Here is a 14,983-nt window from a genome sequence, read left to right as displayed (position 1 = left end):
ACAGCTCAAAATACCTTAGAGCAGTCTCCAGTTTTCAGAAACATTCTTGGAAATGTCCCTTTCACAAAAGTTGGGTCATGATCTTTGTTACCATAATTGTTGGAATGGCATCACTAACAAAAAAGGAAGATTCTCATGTTCTTACGCACGAATACCAAGACAAAGGAAACAACCTCACAATAGAGAATGACAAATATGTCGTAGGTGAGCAACCAAAAGTATTATCTGTTTACATTGCAGTCACAGTAAATGGTTACCGGTTTAACAAAGACACACTGCACAATTATTGAGCCTCACCCTTTCTGAGCATTCAACACCTCACATCAAATATGTGGGATGGTCACTGCAAACATTCATAAAAAATGCGCAGTCAGGGACATGCGATTCCATAATTGTTTACATAGAAGCATCCACCAGATTACACTGTTTGTCTCCGACATCAAAAAGTACTATGAAGTAGACGAAGGTGCACATCTGTTTCACAGAGCTAATTCCTTCCACATTGGCATGCTGAAAGTCTGATAGTGGAGGATTCCAACTCGTTTCCAAGAACTACTGTGGTTTTTGCTCTCTAAATCACATTACCATAACACAGATGCCAAATTGCATCTGTGCATATCAGATTAACTCATTTTGCCCTCCAAGACATCCAGCTATACACAAAATAACATACAGTAAAATGTTTCTTCAGATACATTTGATAAAGCACAAACAGCAAGTAGAGATTTGATTCGGACTTACTTCTAAGACCAGGTAATCTCTGGTGGAATTAATAATGGCACAACTGCATCCTGCATGCACTGGGTTAAGGCCAAGTTTATCCTGAACAATGTAACTTTAAGACATTCTCGAGTTGGCATCAATGTACATAAACATTAATCTATCTTTAATTAGGAGTCAAATTTCAGAGTGCTACAAACAATCAGACTTGATAAAACTAATGTACATGTGTTCATGAAACATTGACTTTACAACAATGCTTTGGGAATATTTGGTCATCCTTACCTTCTTCACAGTTAATGCCCTGGAACCCATATGCACACGTGCAGTTGTACTGGAGTCCAAAGCTGTTGCAAGTCCCTCCATTTTGACAAGGGTTATCAGCCATTGTGCACGGGTCATTATCTAGTTATTGCACATAGATATTGCACAAGTATGTTACCGGCACAGTAATTGAAGCCATAATTTACGTAACAAAGAGGGGAAACAGTGTAAATGTACACCATACAGGGTCTTATGATGTCACGATTAAGATTCTAAGCAGGAAAAAAGGCGATAAAACAAGAGACTTAACAGACAAAGCTTTAAGATACATTGCTCTTTTTACACTGTATGATCATGGTGACCCGTCCAGTTCGACCAAGCAAATCTCAAGGCCTGTATACCAGGCTGCAAAATAGGGAGTTGAGGGGAGCTGCAAAGGCTGTAGCCCCCCCCCCCCCCCCCCCCACACACACACACAAACAGAAAAAGAAAAAAAAAATGAAAAGAACCTAGGACTTTCCGGGTTCAAACCACGAGAATCTTCTCATCAAAGGGAGATTTAGCATTGCTCCTTAACCCATGAATGAGCATTACAAATACTGTAACACCCCCTCCATAACACATACACCAAAACACATTCTGCTTTCTCCTTTGTGCATGAGGAAGTGAAAGTTAACATATTACCGAAAGATTTATCAAAAATTGAATGCTATTATAAACTTTGCATACACCCACTGGCCCACGATGAATTTAAATGTTACACTAGCAATGTCTTTTGTCAGCACATAGAAATAGACACAGGACAAAGCAAGTTCATGTGTGACATGTATAATCAAGGCAATCCAAGATTACTATCTTCACCTATAAAAGGTTGAGAAACACTGAGATCTTGAAGAAAAACAAAAAGAAAAATACAAAAAAAAAATAATCTGACTCACTTCCACACACAAGAAATACTCATAGTCAATGTAAAGCACATACATTCACTGAAACACTTAAAGAGAAAGGCTGATCAGACAATATCACCTGACATTAAAACAGGAAAACAAACTTACTGATTTCACAAAAGGTTCCATTAAAGGGAAAGGGGCACTGGCATTCCAGGATGGTGGAATTACTGGAAAAGCAGGTGCCTCCATTCAAACAGGGATTCTCTACGCAGGCTTCATCGCAGTTGTATCCAGACCATCCCATGTCACAGTTGCAGGCGTAGAAGTTGAGATCATTAACGCACTCGCCATTGATACATGGACTGCTTGCACATTCATCAATATCTGCCAGAGAAAAATGAAATGTACTACAATTAAACAAGGCTCGACATTAGCCGTGGCCCGGTGGTGTGGTGGCCCGGTGGCCAGGGCCACGAAACATTGATGTCTGAATGTCAGGCCACCAAATTTTTCTTTTGCCATTCAAATCAGGCAGCTAAAATCAAAACTGAATTTTTCAAGTTACAAATATTTTGAGGCAATACATTTCTTTTTTGGGCCACCAATATTCCACATTCAAAGGTTTCTGTGGCACAAAGGGGCCACATAGAAAAAAAGTTAGTATCAAGCCCTTATTTATATACTGCCGCTTAAAAAATCATGACCCGTATTCACTTTCATCCGTGCACATCCCAAACATCACTTCATGATCAATTACAATTTGCAAAGACAGAAAAATCATATTTGAAATATTATTATTCAAATATTTACATAGCCTGGGCTCACTTGTATAAAAAGCAATAGTGCGGCTTCAGCAAACATCACATTGGAATCTACTGTATCGTACCTTGACAGTCTATGCCATTTCCTTCATAGCCAGCTAAACAGTGGCAGCCATGTTCTCCATCCTGTATCCCACATGTGGCAAAGACACTGCAGGTTTGCGGGATGTCTTCAATGGCATTGTTTCCCTGACAGGTGCGCTTGGAGAAACATCCTGGAGTATAGATGGTATCACCGATCTACAGTTGCAGAGTGAGACAACAATGTATAGATTGATTGACAACATAGGAGGAAGATCGTGATAAGTCATCTTTTACTTATAATACCATTGGTTCTCCTAATATTTTATCCAAAATATTCTCCACTTTTCATAGATTATACTTCCAACAATATTCTGTCATACACACTCTTTAAGATAGATCTATTACAGTGGACTCCTGTTAGAATGAAGTCATTGTGACCAGCAGTTTTCTTTCATTTTATCAAAATTTCGTTATAATCGAACAAATAAACAATAAAAAACATAGAGCAGATAATGTTGCGGCCAGCATTTGTACTTTGCTGTAACTGAAATTTTGTTATAACCGTATTCATTATGACAGGAGTGCACTGTATTGGCCTTTTGCATAGCAAATGTTGAGACATATATAACAAGACTTGCAAGAGCTTAATAAGTTGAAAAACTAAAGTTCTATCCATGTCACAAGTTTTAATTTGTTTGTTCTTACAGAGTAGTAGATGCCTTCAACATAGCACCCACAAGAGCTCGTGTTGACACAGTCGAAGCCATCAAAAACCAGGCCATCTGGGCAGGTGCATCCCTCTACACAGGGAGTGTCGCAGGAGGGGGATTCCCCTTGGATGACATCGAAGCAAGTCATGGGGCAGGCAGAGGTGCACCAGTCATAGGTCAAGTCCTGGGGACATGCAACAGCTATCCAAGAGACAATACACAGGATCAAGCACAATCACGGAAATGTGTCTTTGGCAATGAAACATTAAAAAGAATCATTTCCTGCCTACCTCCTCAGGCTCACACCCCTCCCCCAAAAAAACAACAACAACAACAACAACAACAACAAACAAACAAAGTATGAAAAAATAAATTGATTAAATTAAAATGGATAAAATGAGTCTAGATCATAGTTGGAAAAAAAGAAAAGAAATTCATTTTCAATGATACAAATAATAAACCTGTCCAAGAAGTAAATCTCTACATATGGTTAAAAGTATTATTCTTACAAAATCACTTCGATAGAAAAGAAATTTACACAACGCAATGGCAGCTGATGGTAAAGTATTCACAAACTTCAAATACTTTCAGGAAGACCAAACTGCACTTGCATGTGATGGTATTGAAAACGAATATGTAGGGCATACTACCTGTAACAAAAACGATAATCCCACTAGCAGATAAAGTCATTTCACAGTAAATATGCTGACAAAGAAGCAAAAAGGTGACAAGTCTCATTATATGTACAGCCTCTGAATTTAATGCTCCTGTGGACCTTAACCCGTTGAGAACGGACTGATTTTGCTACAACACGCATTTCCCATAGACACCTGCCCGAGTATACAGTGTACTTGGGACTCGTCCTCAATGGGTTAACCTGTTGGAGATGGACTGATTTTTCTATAACATGCATTTCCCATTTACCCCAGCACAAGAATACTTGGGACTAGTCTTGAGTGGGTTAACTGACTATGAATGTATACATGCTTCCTTGGCACTTACGACAAAATGATTCATTTCTCCAGTACTCAATCACAGCCTCTCTATCAAGACAGGCCTGTGCAAACAGTTCAATTATGTGGCAAGTTGTTTCACTGAGTTGACTTGGTGGGACCAAACATCCATCCATCACACAGGCATCAAAGAATGGGGTGGGATCAAGTGTGTCAAAACACCGCTGGAAAGGACCTAGTAAAAGAAGACAATACACAGTATCATTACTACTCTTTCATAAGATAGTCTAATCAGGTGTTCATGCAATGTTTGGAAATTTATGTCAATGTAATAAAGTGCAATCTGCAAACATATGATTTATAACGGATTCACATACACACACGCACACACACACACACGCACACACGCCACACACACACACACACACACAGAAATCCTAACTGATGTGTGATTCTTCACTCATTTTCTTTTTTTACAGTAACATACTAGAAAATAGACCGATGTGAATTCTAGAAATACTAGAAAATACATCAATATTCATGTACATCTCTCTCTCTCTCTCTCTCTCTCTCTCTCTCTCTCTCTCTCCATATATATCAAATGCATATTTACAAATAAAGTTAATTTTGCAAATTTAAATGATTGAATGATCAGATACAAAGGTAGTAAAATCATTGACATCTATGCCTGGGACCATAATGGATTTGAATTCTTTGAACTAAAATCTCATGCAACTTCATCATTTAACAAATCCTTGGTTGACTGTAATGAAATTTACTTTACAGGAACACATGAAATTGTGATCCAAGGCTTGGAAATATCCAAGCTCTTGCTGTAAACGTGTAATATTTGAGTTAATAGGGACTAGCATAGCTCTCACCAGTTCAGCTTGAAATAAATTGCCTTCACATTCAATCAAATTTTGTAGAAACACTTTTCTGAGGAAAAAGTATATATCTAAACAGCAGCTATACACATCTTTGTCTTTACATTTCATTTTACGAGTGAAATTTAAATGTGGAAAAACTGTCACCAATTTCTATGATGAGTGAGAGACCATTTTTTCAGTGATAGAGAAGACAGAGTTAGTTGTAGAATAGATTATAAGGCAGACTATATCCGATGTACTCACCGCTATCATCTTGAATCATTTGGCATGCTTGGACAGCCATAGAATATTCACTGGAGGTCTCGTTGCAAACATTGTCACCAGGAACAAGTGGATCACAGCTCCCTGGATTCAGTGCCCAGCTGTTGCCAAACTCTTGGACATCTGAAACCTGGGTCAATAGTCAAATATGAATTTTATATGCTTATGTTTACGACACAGGATAATACATCAAGCAAGTTTTATAAATTTCACAAATTATTTGCTATCAACTTTAGGAATCAAATGGTTATTCTCTTGAGTAATTATTTTATATCCATTGTATATCACTTCTACAAACTCAATTTTATTTAATGATATGTTTCTGTAAGTTACATTGATCCAGATAATATTCTGTAACATCTGTTTCTAATACTGTGACACAAGTCTATAGGCCCTATGTATTTTACTTTCATTTTTTTTTTTTTGTCTGTGCCTTGTGTCACCTACGTATTCAAGCCGACTACCTATGCTTTACGTGGTACTTTGTTTATTGACATAATAAAGGATGTCAAACAAAAAAAAAAACAAACATATGAATATTCACACACAAACTCACTCAATTACACACATACACAAACACCATTCAAACACCATAATCACTGCTACTGTTATTCCTTCAGCCTGGACAGCCATCAACCACAAATTTTGAGTGTTATCAATGTGACACAAGAGATGAGCCTTTAATGCAGCCATGCAACAGATCACACACAGAAATTCCAAAACTTACAAGTTGTCCATCTGGCGTCAAGTATTCATCAGTCTGGTTGCCATTGAAGTTGCCACACAACCCACAGGTGATATTCTCATACTGGGCAAAGGGCAGTCTGACCTCTACTGTCCGCTCACCGTCCCATTTGACAAAGAAGTAGACGCTCTGGTCATCCTGCTGGACATCAGCAGATACTTCCTGCAAAGGGGAAATTATTTGGACAATTTGAAAGCCTCATCACTTTTGCAGCTTTGTCGTGACTGATGACACCTCTCCCCTATTTTTACTAATCAAAGTTGATCTATGATTAACAGTTTAAGCAGTGAACAGCTCTCTAGTCCTTACCTGTGTGTCAAAAGGATCATTGACATCATTTCTTCCACATTACCAAGGAATGAAACTGTAAATAACAACTTGTCTTTCTAGGGAATGGATGTTAAATGGGAAATGGAGTTCATCAAATTTTCTTCCATTGCCTTTGAGCTCTGGGATGACACAGTTGAGTCCAAGCATTGTGTACATGGATATGATCTCAATGTTCAAATTCATGCATCTCATTCAACTTGTTAAACAGTGCAAGTGTAACCCTTTGAATCAGCACTTGTACATTCTGTTAGGACTACAAAATCTTGAGTAAGGAACAGATATATTTTCTCACCACATAGAACCCACTAAGACTAATGACTAGTCCAGACATAGGCTCAGCTGGGAGGGTGACTCTGCGACCATTGATGAAAACCTCTCGATCCTGCCTCAGAGTAATTTCCTACAAATGAACAAGAAAGTTGTGACTTTACTCCTACAACAACAAAGAAGAATTGAGTCTTTGATGATTAAATATATATATATATATATATATATATATATATATATATATATATATATATATATATATATATATATATATATATATATATATATATATATATATATATATATATATATATATATATATATATATATATATATATATATATATATATATATATATATATATATATATATATATATATAAGAGCTATTAAGAGCTTTAGTTGATTACCGTAAAGGAATTTTGTCAAAGGCACTTCACTTCTTGCTATCAAAGCTTTGTATTCACAAATTCTGTGTTCACTACCACATCTGTGACAAGACAAACTGTTCTTGGTCTGATGTCATTTCAGCACTTCCCAGACATTAGGACACCCAGGCAAGGGTTTGTTACAGGAAAGTGCGAAGTACAGGGAGTGCTGTAAATGTCAAACCATGAGACACAAGCTGGATTAATAGCTTTAGTCAGAACAATCTGTTTTACCCGTAAAATATTTCACACAATTGATGGTAAATTGACTACCTTACAGTCATTATGTGAAGGCTATTATCAAAGTGCCATCATACTTTCATATGTATTTATATTCTGTATGAAGTATTTTGATACCGGTGTACCCGTAAAAGCTAATTATATAACAGTGGTAGTTGTTGTAGATTTGTGTTCTGAAAACCTGAGGTGGACAATACCACATAAATTTCATACAAGAGGCTTACAAACGTGGAAAACATAACATTCACATTTTTTCCGTTTTTTTTTTTTCAAGATTTAGTCTACATTAGATAGTGTGCCAGCAATACACTGTGTGATAATTTCTTCCTGTTACTGAATCCTAAGTTTGCCATTATGTTACGTTTTTTTCACAGCACATCTTCAACAAACTGTATCATCACCAAGCATTTACATACCGTTCCAAAGACTTGAACAGATACTTCATATGTGTAGGAGCCATACGTGCTAAGCTCCTTGTCTACATTTGTGACATCAATCTGGAATGGTGAACTGATCCCGTCTTGGCATTCTTGGACAAGTGTGTACTGGCAGTCCCCCTGAAAGTTGTGCCAAACTTGGTCAAAGGTGAGGTAGTGGGGGTCACCAGTCGCATAGCAGATGCTGGATGCTGTAAGGGAATATTGATGGTGCAAAATATTTTGCAGCGTGTTTTGACCTGGTGTACTTTGCACATTTCAAACTCAACAGGGAGTTCCGGTGGTATTAAAACTAATAGCAGTTATCTGGGTTTTCAGTGCAGTTCTACATCAGGAGTTAAAAACAGTATCCTGCACAGCTGACGATACAAGGTAAACTCGCATCAAATTTAGACTTAGATATCCCCCAACATAAAGATATCCAACAACGTACTATAACCATGAAATAAGACATACAGTTGTGACATTCCATGCCTGATTAGATTAAACAGTGCCCCAGTATCTGTACTATTTCATAGCTGTGACAAGTATCCTATGGTTAGAATTCCTCTAGATTTACATTTAGAATACAGTATTCATCGCATAATCGGGACAGGTTGGGAGTAGCAAACACGGCCCCTTTAAGCGGGGTGCCCGATTTCGCGATGAGCATTCACCATACACTATACGGCATGCGACATGTACATGTAGTGCACACACACACACACACACATGCATACTGACGTAATGTACATGTACATGAACACACAACCACGCTACCCCTCGGCGCGACCCTCTAGCTCTCCCTGCATTCTCGCAATGATGTAGAGTCATCGCAACCGGGTTCTTCTTCTGTCACCTCTCTTCGAACACAAAATATGTGGATTAAAAGCTAGCACTTTCTTTAACATTCGTAGAATTCTTGGACACGTAGGGGGTTCCGTACAAATACATATCCACAACCATGGGAAATGATTACCCAGAACTGATGTGGGAACGTCAATGAAAAGTCCTTCAATCATTCAATCATCACGGCTTGATTGTCTACTTGGATGCCGCGATCACTGCACTGTACATGTGTTGTCAATATGTAGCGATATAGCTCGCCATTTTTTTATATACACATGTACAGAAAAGCGAAGGCGGGCAGCGAGCTGAAATGTACGTGTACTGGATGGACGGAGGTCAAAACACACCAGTCCAAAGCTTGCTTTGTAAGTTCGATGTAAACGACAACTGATAGGGAATCTTTGAAATGTTGTGGTATTTTGGTGGATTTTTTTGTGTGAAATATCAACAAAATCAAAGATTGCTTGAAGAAAAATTGTCCCGTTTATCAGAGGTCCCCGCCCGATTATCCAGTGAAAATAACGTGCATTGGAAATGTTTCTGGGAAGCGTATGTCATTTAAGCGAGGTTCCCGATTATCAGATGCCCGATTATGCGATGAATACTGTACTAGGATTTTGTCATTCCTAATCCTTTCAAGAATGCAGGACACACTGAAATAGTGTCTGAAGAACAGAACAGGAAAAGGAAACACTAATCAATGTCTTGTTTTTATTTATATATATATATATATATATATATATATATATATATATATATATGTGAATATCCTGTACGGCATTGATCTGTGAATTCACCATGTAGTGACTATTAAATACTAATAGGACTAGAGCCTTCCACATTACAAGTTACTGTGAGACTTTGCAACTTAGCTCAATATCTACAAACTATTATTTTGCTTTTGTTTTGTTTTTTGACAAACATTCTCTGGATATATTAACTACCAGTTATATCAATCGAAGCTACTATGTATACAGAGTGCACTGTTTTACAGTGTGGGACTGTAGAAACACAGCTGTAGACAACTTCCATATAAATTCAAACTGTATTTACTATGATTCCTTGATTATAATAACCAATGACAATCAAGACAATGTGAGTGAATTAGTTACGAGGCTAACTATACACATTTCGTGACAGTGCAGTACAAACGACCATTCTTCAGCTTTGTGATGGAATGGCAGTACAAGGATTTAGCATAAATTACGAATGTTTTATAACTCACACCTACTTAAATCTACTCATGATTATTTTGCTTTGTTTTTGCGGTATCTATTTTGACTTTGAAAATGTTCAACTTACCAAAAAATAGATGATTAATTGCTTCATCTGAACTTCTCTCCACTTGGGAAAGGCAGAAGCGACCGACATGGTGCTCGCCGCATGCAAAAGATTTGAATGTAGCAGACAACAGCAGCAACAGCTGCACAATGTGCACAATCTGCACCATGCAGGTAGCCATATATTTTGAATTTGTGCAGTGATGGACAAGTCTATTCAGTCAAATATGTAAACTTTGCCTATAAAGAGACATTGCCTGATGGTTCACCATGGATTGTACTGCCAAATTTTAGTCCAAGCAATCAATTTCATGTTGGTAAAACATAAGATCTGAGGATGAGTGTAGAAATTTTGAATGTTTTTGGAGCTGTAGTTTGTTGCAAGGGGTGTATTTATGAAAGTGCACTGGTCCTTCGCATGGCATCTGGTCGGGTTTTTGCAAAGCATGCTCCTTTCAACAGCAGCATTCATTATTTCAAAACAATTACAATCTCGTTTTAAATATGCTCACCATCTTCACAGGTTGCTCCTAGAAAATGTGCAGGGCAGGTGCAGGTGTAATAATCATAGTAGTTGTTACAGGTTCCTCCATTCTGACAGGGGTCATCGACACATGCATTCCTCTCTGAAATACGATAAGAACAAAAATGTAAACACAATCTTACATTTGTGACTGCAATGACTTCTAGAATTCTACAGTTATGAAGAACCACTAATGATACACTAAACCTATGTTGCTAGCATAATATTGGTAACCACTTCTTCAACAAGAAAAGAGAAATGAAAGATATGATGAATTTGTCTCACATTCTAACTTTTTGATAATCTTCAGATAACCAAAGCCAATAATTCTGCAGAGCCCTACAGAGATTTCTGTGATTCCTTTCATCAGATATTTTGTGCACACAGGCAGGCTATCTACAACAAAGAATACTTTCTCTTAAATCAATAAGCTGGGTCATTTCATTATGACAAAGTTCTGTAATGTGGATAAACCCTCACTTTTTTTAAAGATCACATTATATTAAATCCATTAAAAAATGAGACACAAACAGTGTTTCAGAGATTGTCTTTGACAAAAACTGAAATTTGATCCACGTTTAAACCGACCATGCAGTAAACACTATCTCAAGTGTCTGCATTTGTTTGTTTTTTAACATTTCGTAAAATGAGTAAAGACAAGGTGAACTTACCAATCTCACACTGTGAACCTTCCCATGCAATAGGACATGTACAATTGAATGCACCTTGTAGGTTGGAACAAGTTCCTCCATTCTCACAAGGAAAACTGGAACATTCATCAAAATCTACACAAAAGTGGACAAACAATAGACAATTTAAAGAGTTAAAGACATGTCAACTTCTATGAAACACAACTGTTTGCTTTCTAACACTGCTGCATTCAGGAAATTTTAAGATACACTTCTTCACATGACAAATGGGCTTCTAATAACTATGTCATTTAATACTGGAAGCCATTTCCTTCTTAACCTATACTCAGTCTCTACTATCCAATCACTAAAGAAACTCCCTTCCTTACATGTGGTAACAAAATCTTTTTATGCATTGTAGTACAGTGCTCTTATCATTTTCAATCTATTAATCTTTTCCAGACTCAAGATTGCAGCATGAGTCTACATGCTGGTATCAACCTCATGGATTTTTTTTTTTTTTTTTTTTTTTTGGGGGGGGGGGGGAGGACGGGTGTTCCAGCTATTCAGCCTTAATACTGTGATATAAAACAATGCAAAGATATGCATGGTTGAAGTGCACATTCCACGCATCATTGCACTTTTAAAGCTTCATGATATGTGCTACTGAAAGGTACATTGTAAGCACAACGAGTGCTAAAGAAAACACTATTGTCACGTTTCTCCCAGTGTGTACAAGAATACCACCTTAAAGCCAAAACAATGTCCTGAAAGGGCTCAAAATTCATCTTCCACCATGTGGAATTTGCTTATAATCAGTGTAAGGGTCTGCTAAGAAACTTGTCTGGCTAACATGATTTGCCAGGATAATGAGTTGTTTTTGAGTTTGGTTTGTTTGTTTGTTTGCTTTGTTTTGTTTTTTCTTTTTTTTTAATCAAAAGTGTACTATAATTCAATTGTATGAATACAACTTTTCTTCCTGAAGTCACCTCCCTGTTCAGCATTGTGGGTAGATTGTTATGATGATCAATCATGCCCTGGCAATCTTATTTTCCAACAAGGTTTAGATGTGATTCACTCTATCGCAGAAGATCGTTGGATACCGATGTGGCATGACTTGTCCTTCTTGCAAACCTATTTTGTTTGTTTGGTTTTTATAATATTTTCACATTTTCTTCGTTACCTGAATGAAATTGTGTCATTACAGCATTCTTTCACAAATTTCTTATGCACAACTGTACATTTAAGAGCAAAAATCGACAGTTCTGCAGGCCTATGGAGAAGTATATTCTCACTTTAACATGATTTAAAATGTCACCTTCAGGTTATGACTCGTATCGATACAATTAATGATAAAAAATTTGGCCCACATCAATATCTTCAGGTGCATATTTTCAAGGTAATGAGTGTGAGTTACGGTACAGGTATCTCTTGATTTTAGTATTTGTTGCATGAGCAAGTGTGTGTCCAAGATACTACATTGTAGTTTTATATGCATGGGGCTGCTGATGTGATAAGGTGAACACTAATCTTTGCCAGAACTGTTGAGACCTAATATTGGCCAGCAGAACATTACCAAATCATCATAATGCTTGGTGACATCAGATTAAATTAAAACAATAATTTCAAACATTTTCACTTATATGCAGGATATGCTACATTTTTCATTTGGGCAGTGCGTAATCAGTCCCTTCATTTGATGTGGTTCCTCTTGCTTCAAAATGCTACAAGAGTTACACTGTTCATGACCTAAAATCTATCTTTAAAAAATGACAATCTTGACTCGAGACTGAAAGAAAATAAAAAAGAAATTACCCTTGGCCTTGGGCAGATTGTTCTCTCATGTCAAGTTGTACATGTGTAAATACAATTAATGAGATGGAATGCAGTTATAATAGTTGTCCTCTTGGAAGGACTGTTTTTATTCTTGCATTCATACATTTCAGATACCGGTAGCGCAATATCATCCAATCTACCAGTCCGCATATAGCTAGGGTGCACCTATGTCATGTGAAAATATGCACACCTATTGTGATCATGATGACGGAGACACACTATAGTTCACTGCAACCCCACATGACCTATCTTGTTACAAATGTGTACCAGCTCCAGTATTCATCGTGTACCTGTTCCACCAGCTCCAATATTCACAATATTGTCATCGACATCATTCTTTCATTTTTTCCCCATCAGCTGATTTGTGCTATTGTGAGCAAGGGAGGTAACTAACCCCGGCGCGGGGCGCTGTAACCAGTAACAGTTCAGGTTGGGGTTGCTGGTGCAGTTAGGGAGGTACCCAGTGGCAGTCACGTAGGCCTACCATGCATGACATTAGCAGACAATAAATGTACAGTGTTCAATCACTCATTACCACAGGGCCTAAGGCAACTAGTATATTTCTATAAATCTGTTTTCAGCCGTGTTCACGCCCAATCGGCAGTCAACGTCAAAGCCACCCACTCATTCGAACGTCACTGCCATTGATTGACATCAACTGCTCCGAGCCTAAACTCATTTAAACAGAAGTTAAATTTAATTGACTTGGGGAAAATCATCCAAAAAGCACATTATAAAATATAAACACTCCGCTCATTCGACCACGCCTGCATGTGTATATCCCTGATGTGGAGTTTGTGCAGTATATCCCACCAGATCCAGATCCAGACCAGAGACTCCAACCCAAAGCACCTTCTGATCTGGAGATTCTCCCGCCTGAAACCCCTAGCAAACGGGAGACTCCAACTTGATGTGTGCGAAGCGCGAAGTTCCTAGGGTTCTAGATGCTCTCTGGTGCTATCTAAGGCTTATTTTTTTCAACATACGATAGAAATAAGTAAGAAATCCTTTCCAACGGGAGACAAAGAGCCAGGGCGGGAGAAATTAAATCTCAAGCGGGAGAACGGGAGATTTTGCAAAAATGGGTTTTCGGCGGGAGATCTCCCGTCGAAAACGGGAGAGTTGGAGTCTCTGCCAGACCAGTTATTGAAACTTGGTGAATTCATCTAACAACGTTAGCTAGGAATATTGGGATACAGTGCGAAACAGCAGAGACTCCAACTCTCCCGCTTTCGACGGGAGGCCTCCCGCCGAAAGCCCATTTTTGCAAAATCTCCAGTTCTCCCGCTTGAGATTTGATTTCTCCTGCCCTGGCTATGTGTCTCCCGTTGGAAAGAATTTCTTACAACAATTATTGCCATATAGTATGTTGAAAAATAAGCCTTAGAAGATAGCACGTGCTGACGAGAGAGCATCTAGAACCCTAACAATGTTAGACAGAAAGATCCGTCTGTCCAGACGAGGAGTCTTTTATTTTTTTGATGTTATCGCTCTCCTCACAGGAGGGGATCCGTGAAGCCAGACGCAGTCTCCGCGGAACATTTCCCCGACGACCAGATACAGATCGATCTTTCGGTCAACTAAAACCCTTGACCGAAAGATCGGTCTGTATCTGTCCGTCGGGGAATGTTCCGCGGAGACTGCATCTGGCTTCTTGGATCCCCTGTCTACGTAGGACAGCGATTATGGCAAAATATAAAAGAGTCCTCCGGACAGATGGATCTTTCTGTCTACTAGAACCCTGGACCCTGGCCGCAAGGAATTTCGCGCTTTGCGCACATCAACTTGGAGTCTCCCGTTTGCTAACTGGTTAGGGGTTTCAGGTGGGAGAATCTCCAGATCAGAAGGTGCTGGGGGTTGGAGTCTCTGAAACAGTGCATGTGATACAATCCAGACAAAGCGCTATGT

General features: G+C 38.4%; 1 protein-coding gene across 1 annotated transcript in view; it reads right to left on the bottom strand.

Moving 5' to 3' along the window:
- Nucleotides 1-14,983, bottom strand: part of LOC140227629 (uncharacterized) — a 131,969-nt gene that overhangs the window by 106,400 nt on the left and 10,586 nt on the right. The window contains exons 5-13 of the mRNA XM_072308048.1: nt 10,600-10,713; nt 7,959-8,170; nt 6,901-7,008; nt 6,261-6,440; nt 5,516-5,663; nt 3,425-3,630; nt 2,761-2,935; nt 2,040-2,258; nt 1,006-1,125 (exon numbers count right to left, since the gene is read on the bottom strand). Coding sequence (XP_072164149.1) covers nt 1,006-1,125; nt 2,040-2,258; nt 2,761-2,935; nt 3,425-3,630; nt 5,516-5,663; nt 6,261-6,440; nt 6,901-7,008; nt 7,959-8,170; nt 10,600-10,713 — 1,482 coding nt within the window. The remainder of the gene's footprint in view (nt 1-1,005; nt 1,126-2,039; nt 2,259-2,760; nt 2,936-3,424; nt 3,631-5,515; nt 5,664-6,260; nt 6,441-6,900; nt 7,009-7,958; nt 8,171-10,599; nt 10,714-14,983) is intronic.

This window comes from Diadema setosum, chromosome 4, assembly GCF_964275005.1.
Source record: "Diadema setosum chromosome 4, eeDiaSeto1, whole genome shotgun sequence".
NCBI classification, from domain to species: domain Eukaryota; kingdom Metazoa; phylum Echinodermata; class Echinoidea; order Diadematoida; family Diadematidae; genus Diadema; species Diadema setosum.
Note: the sequence above shows the minus strand (reverse complement) of the source record. Positions and strands in the feature narration are given on the sequence as shown.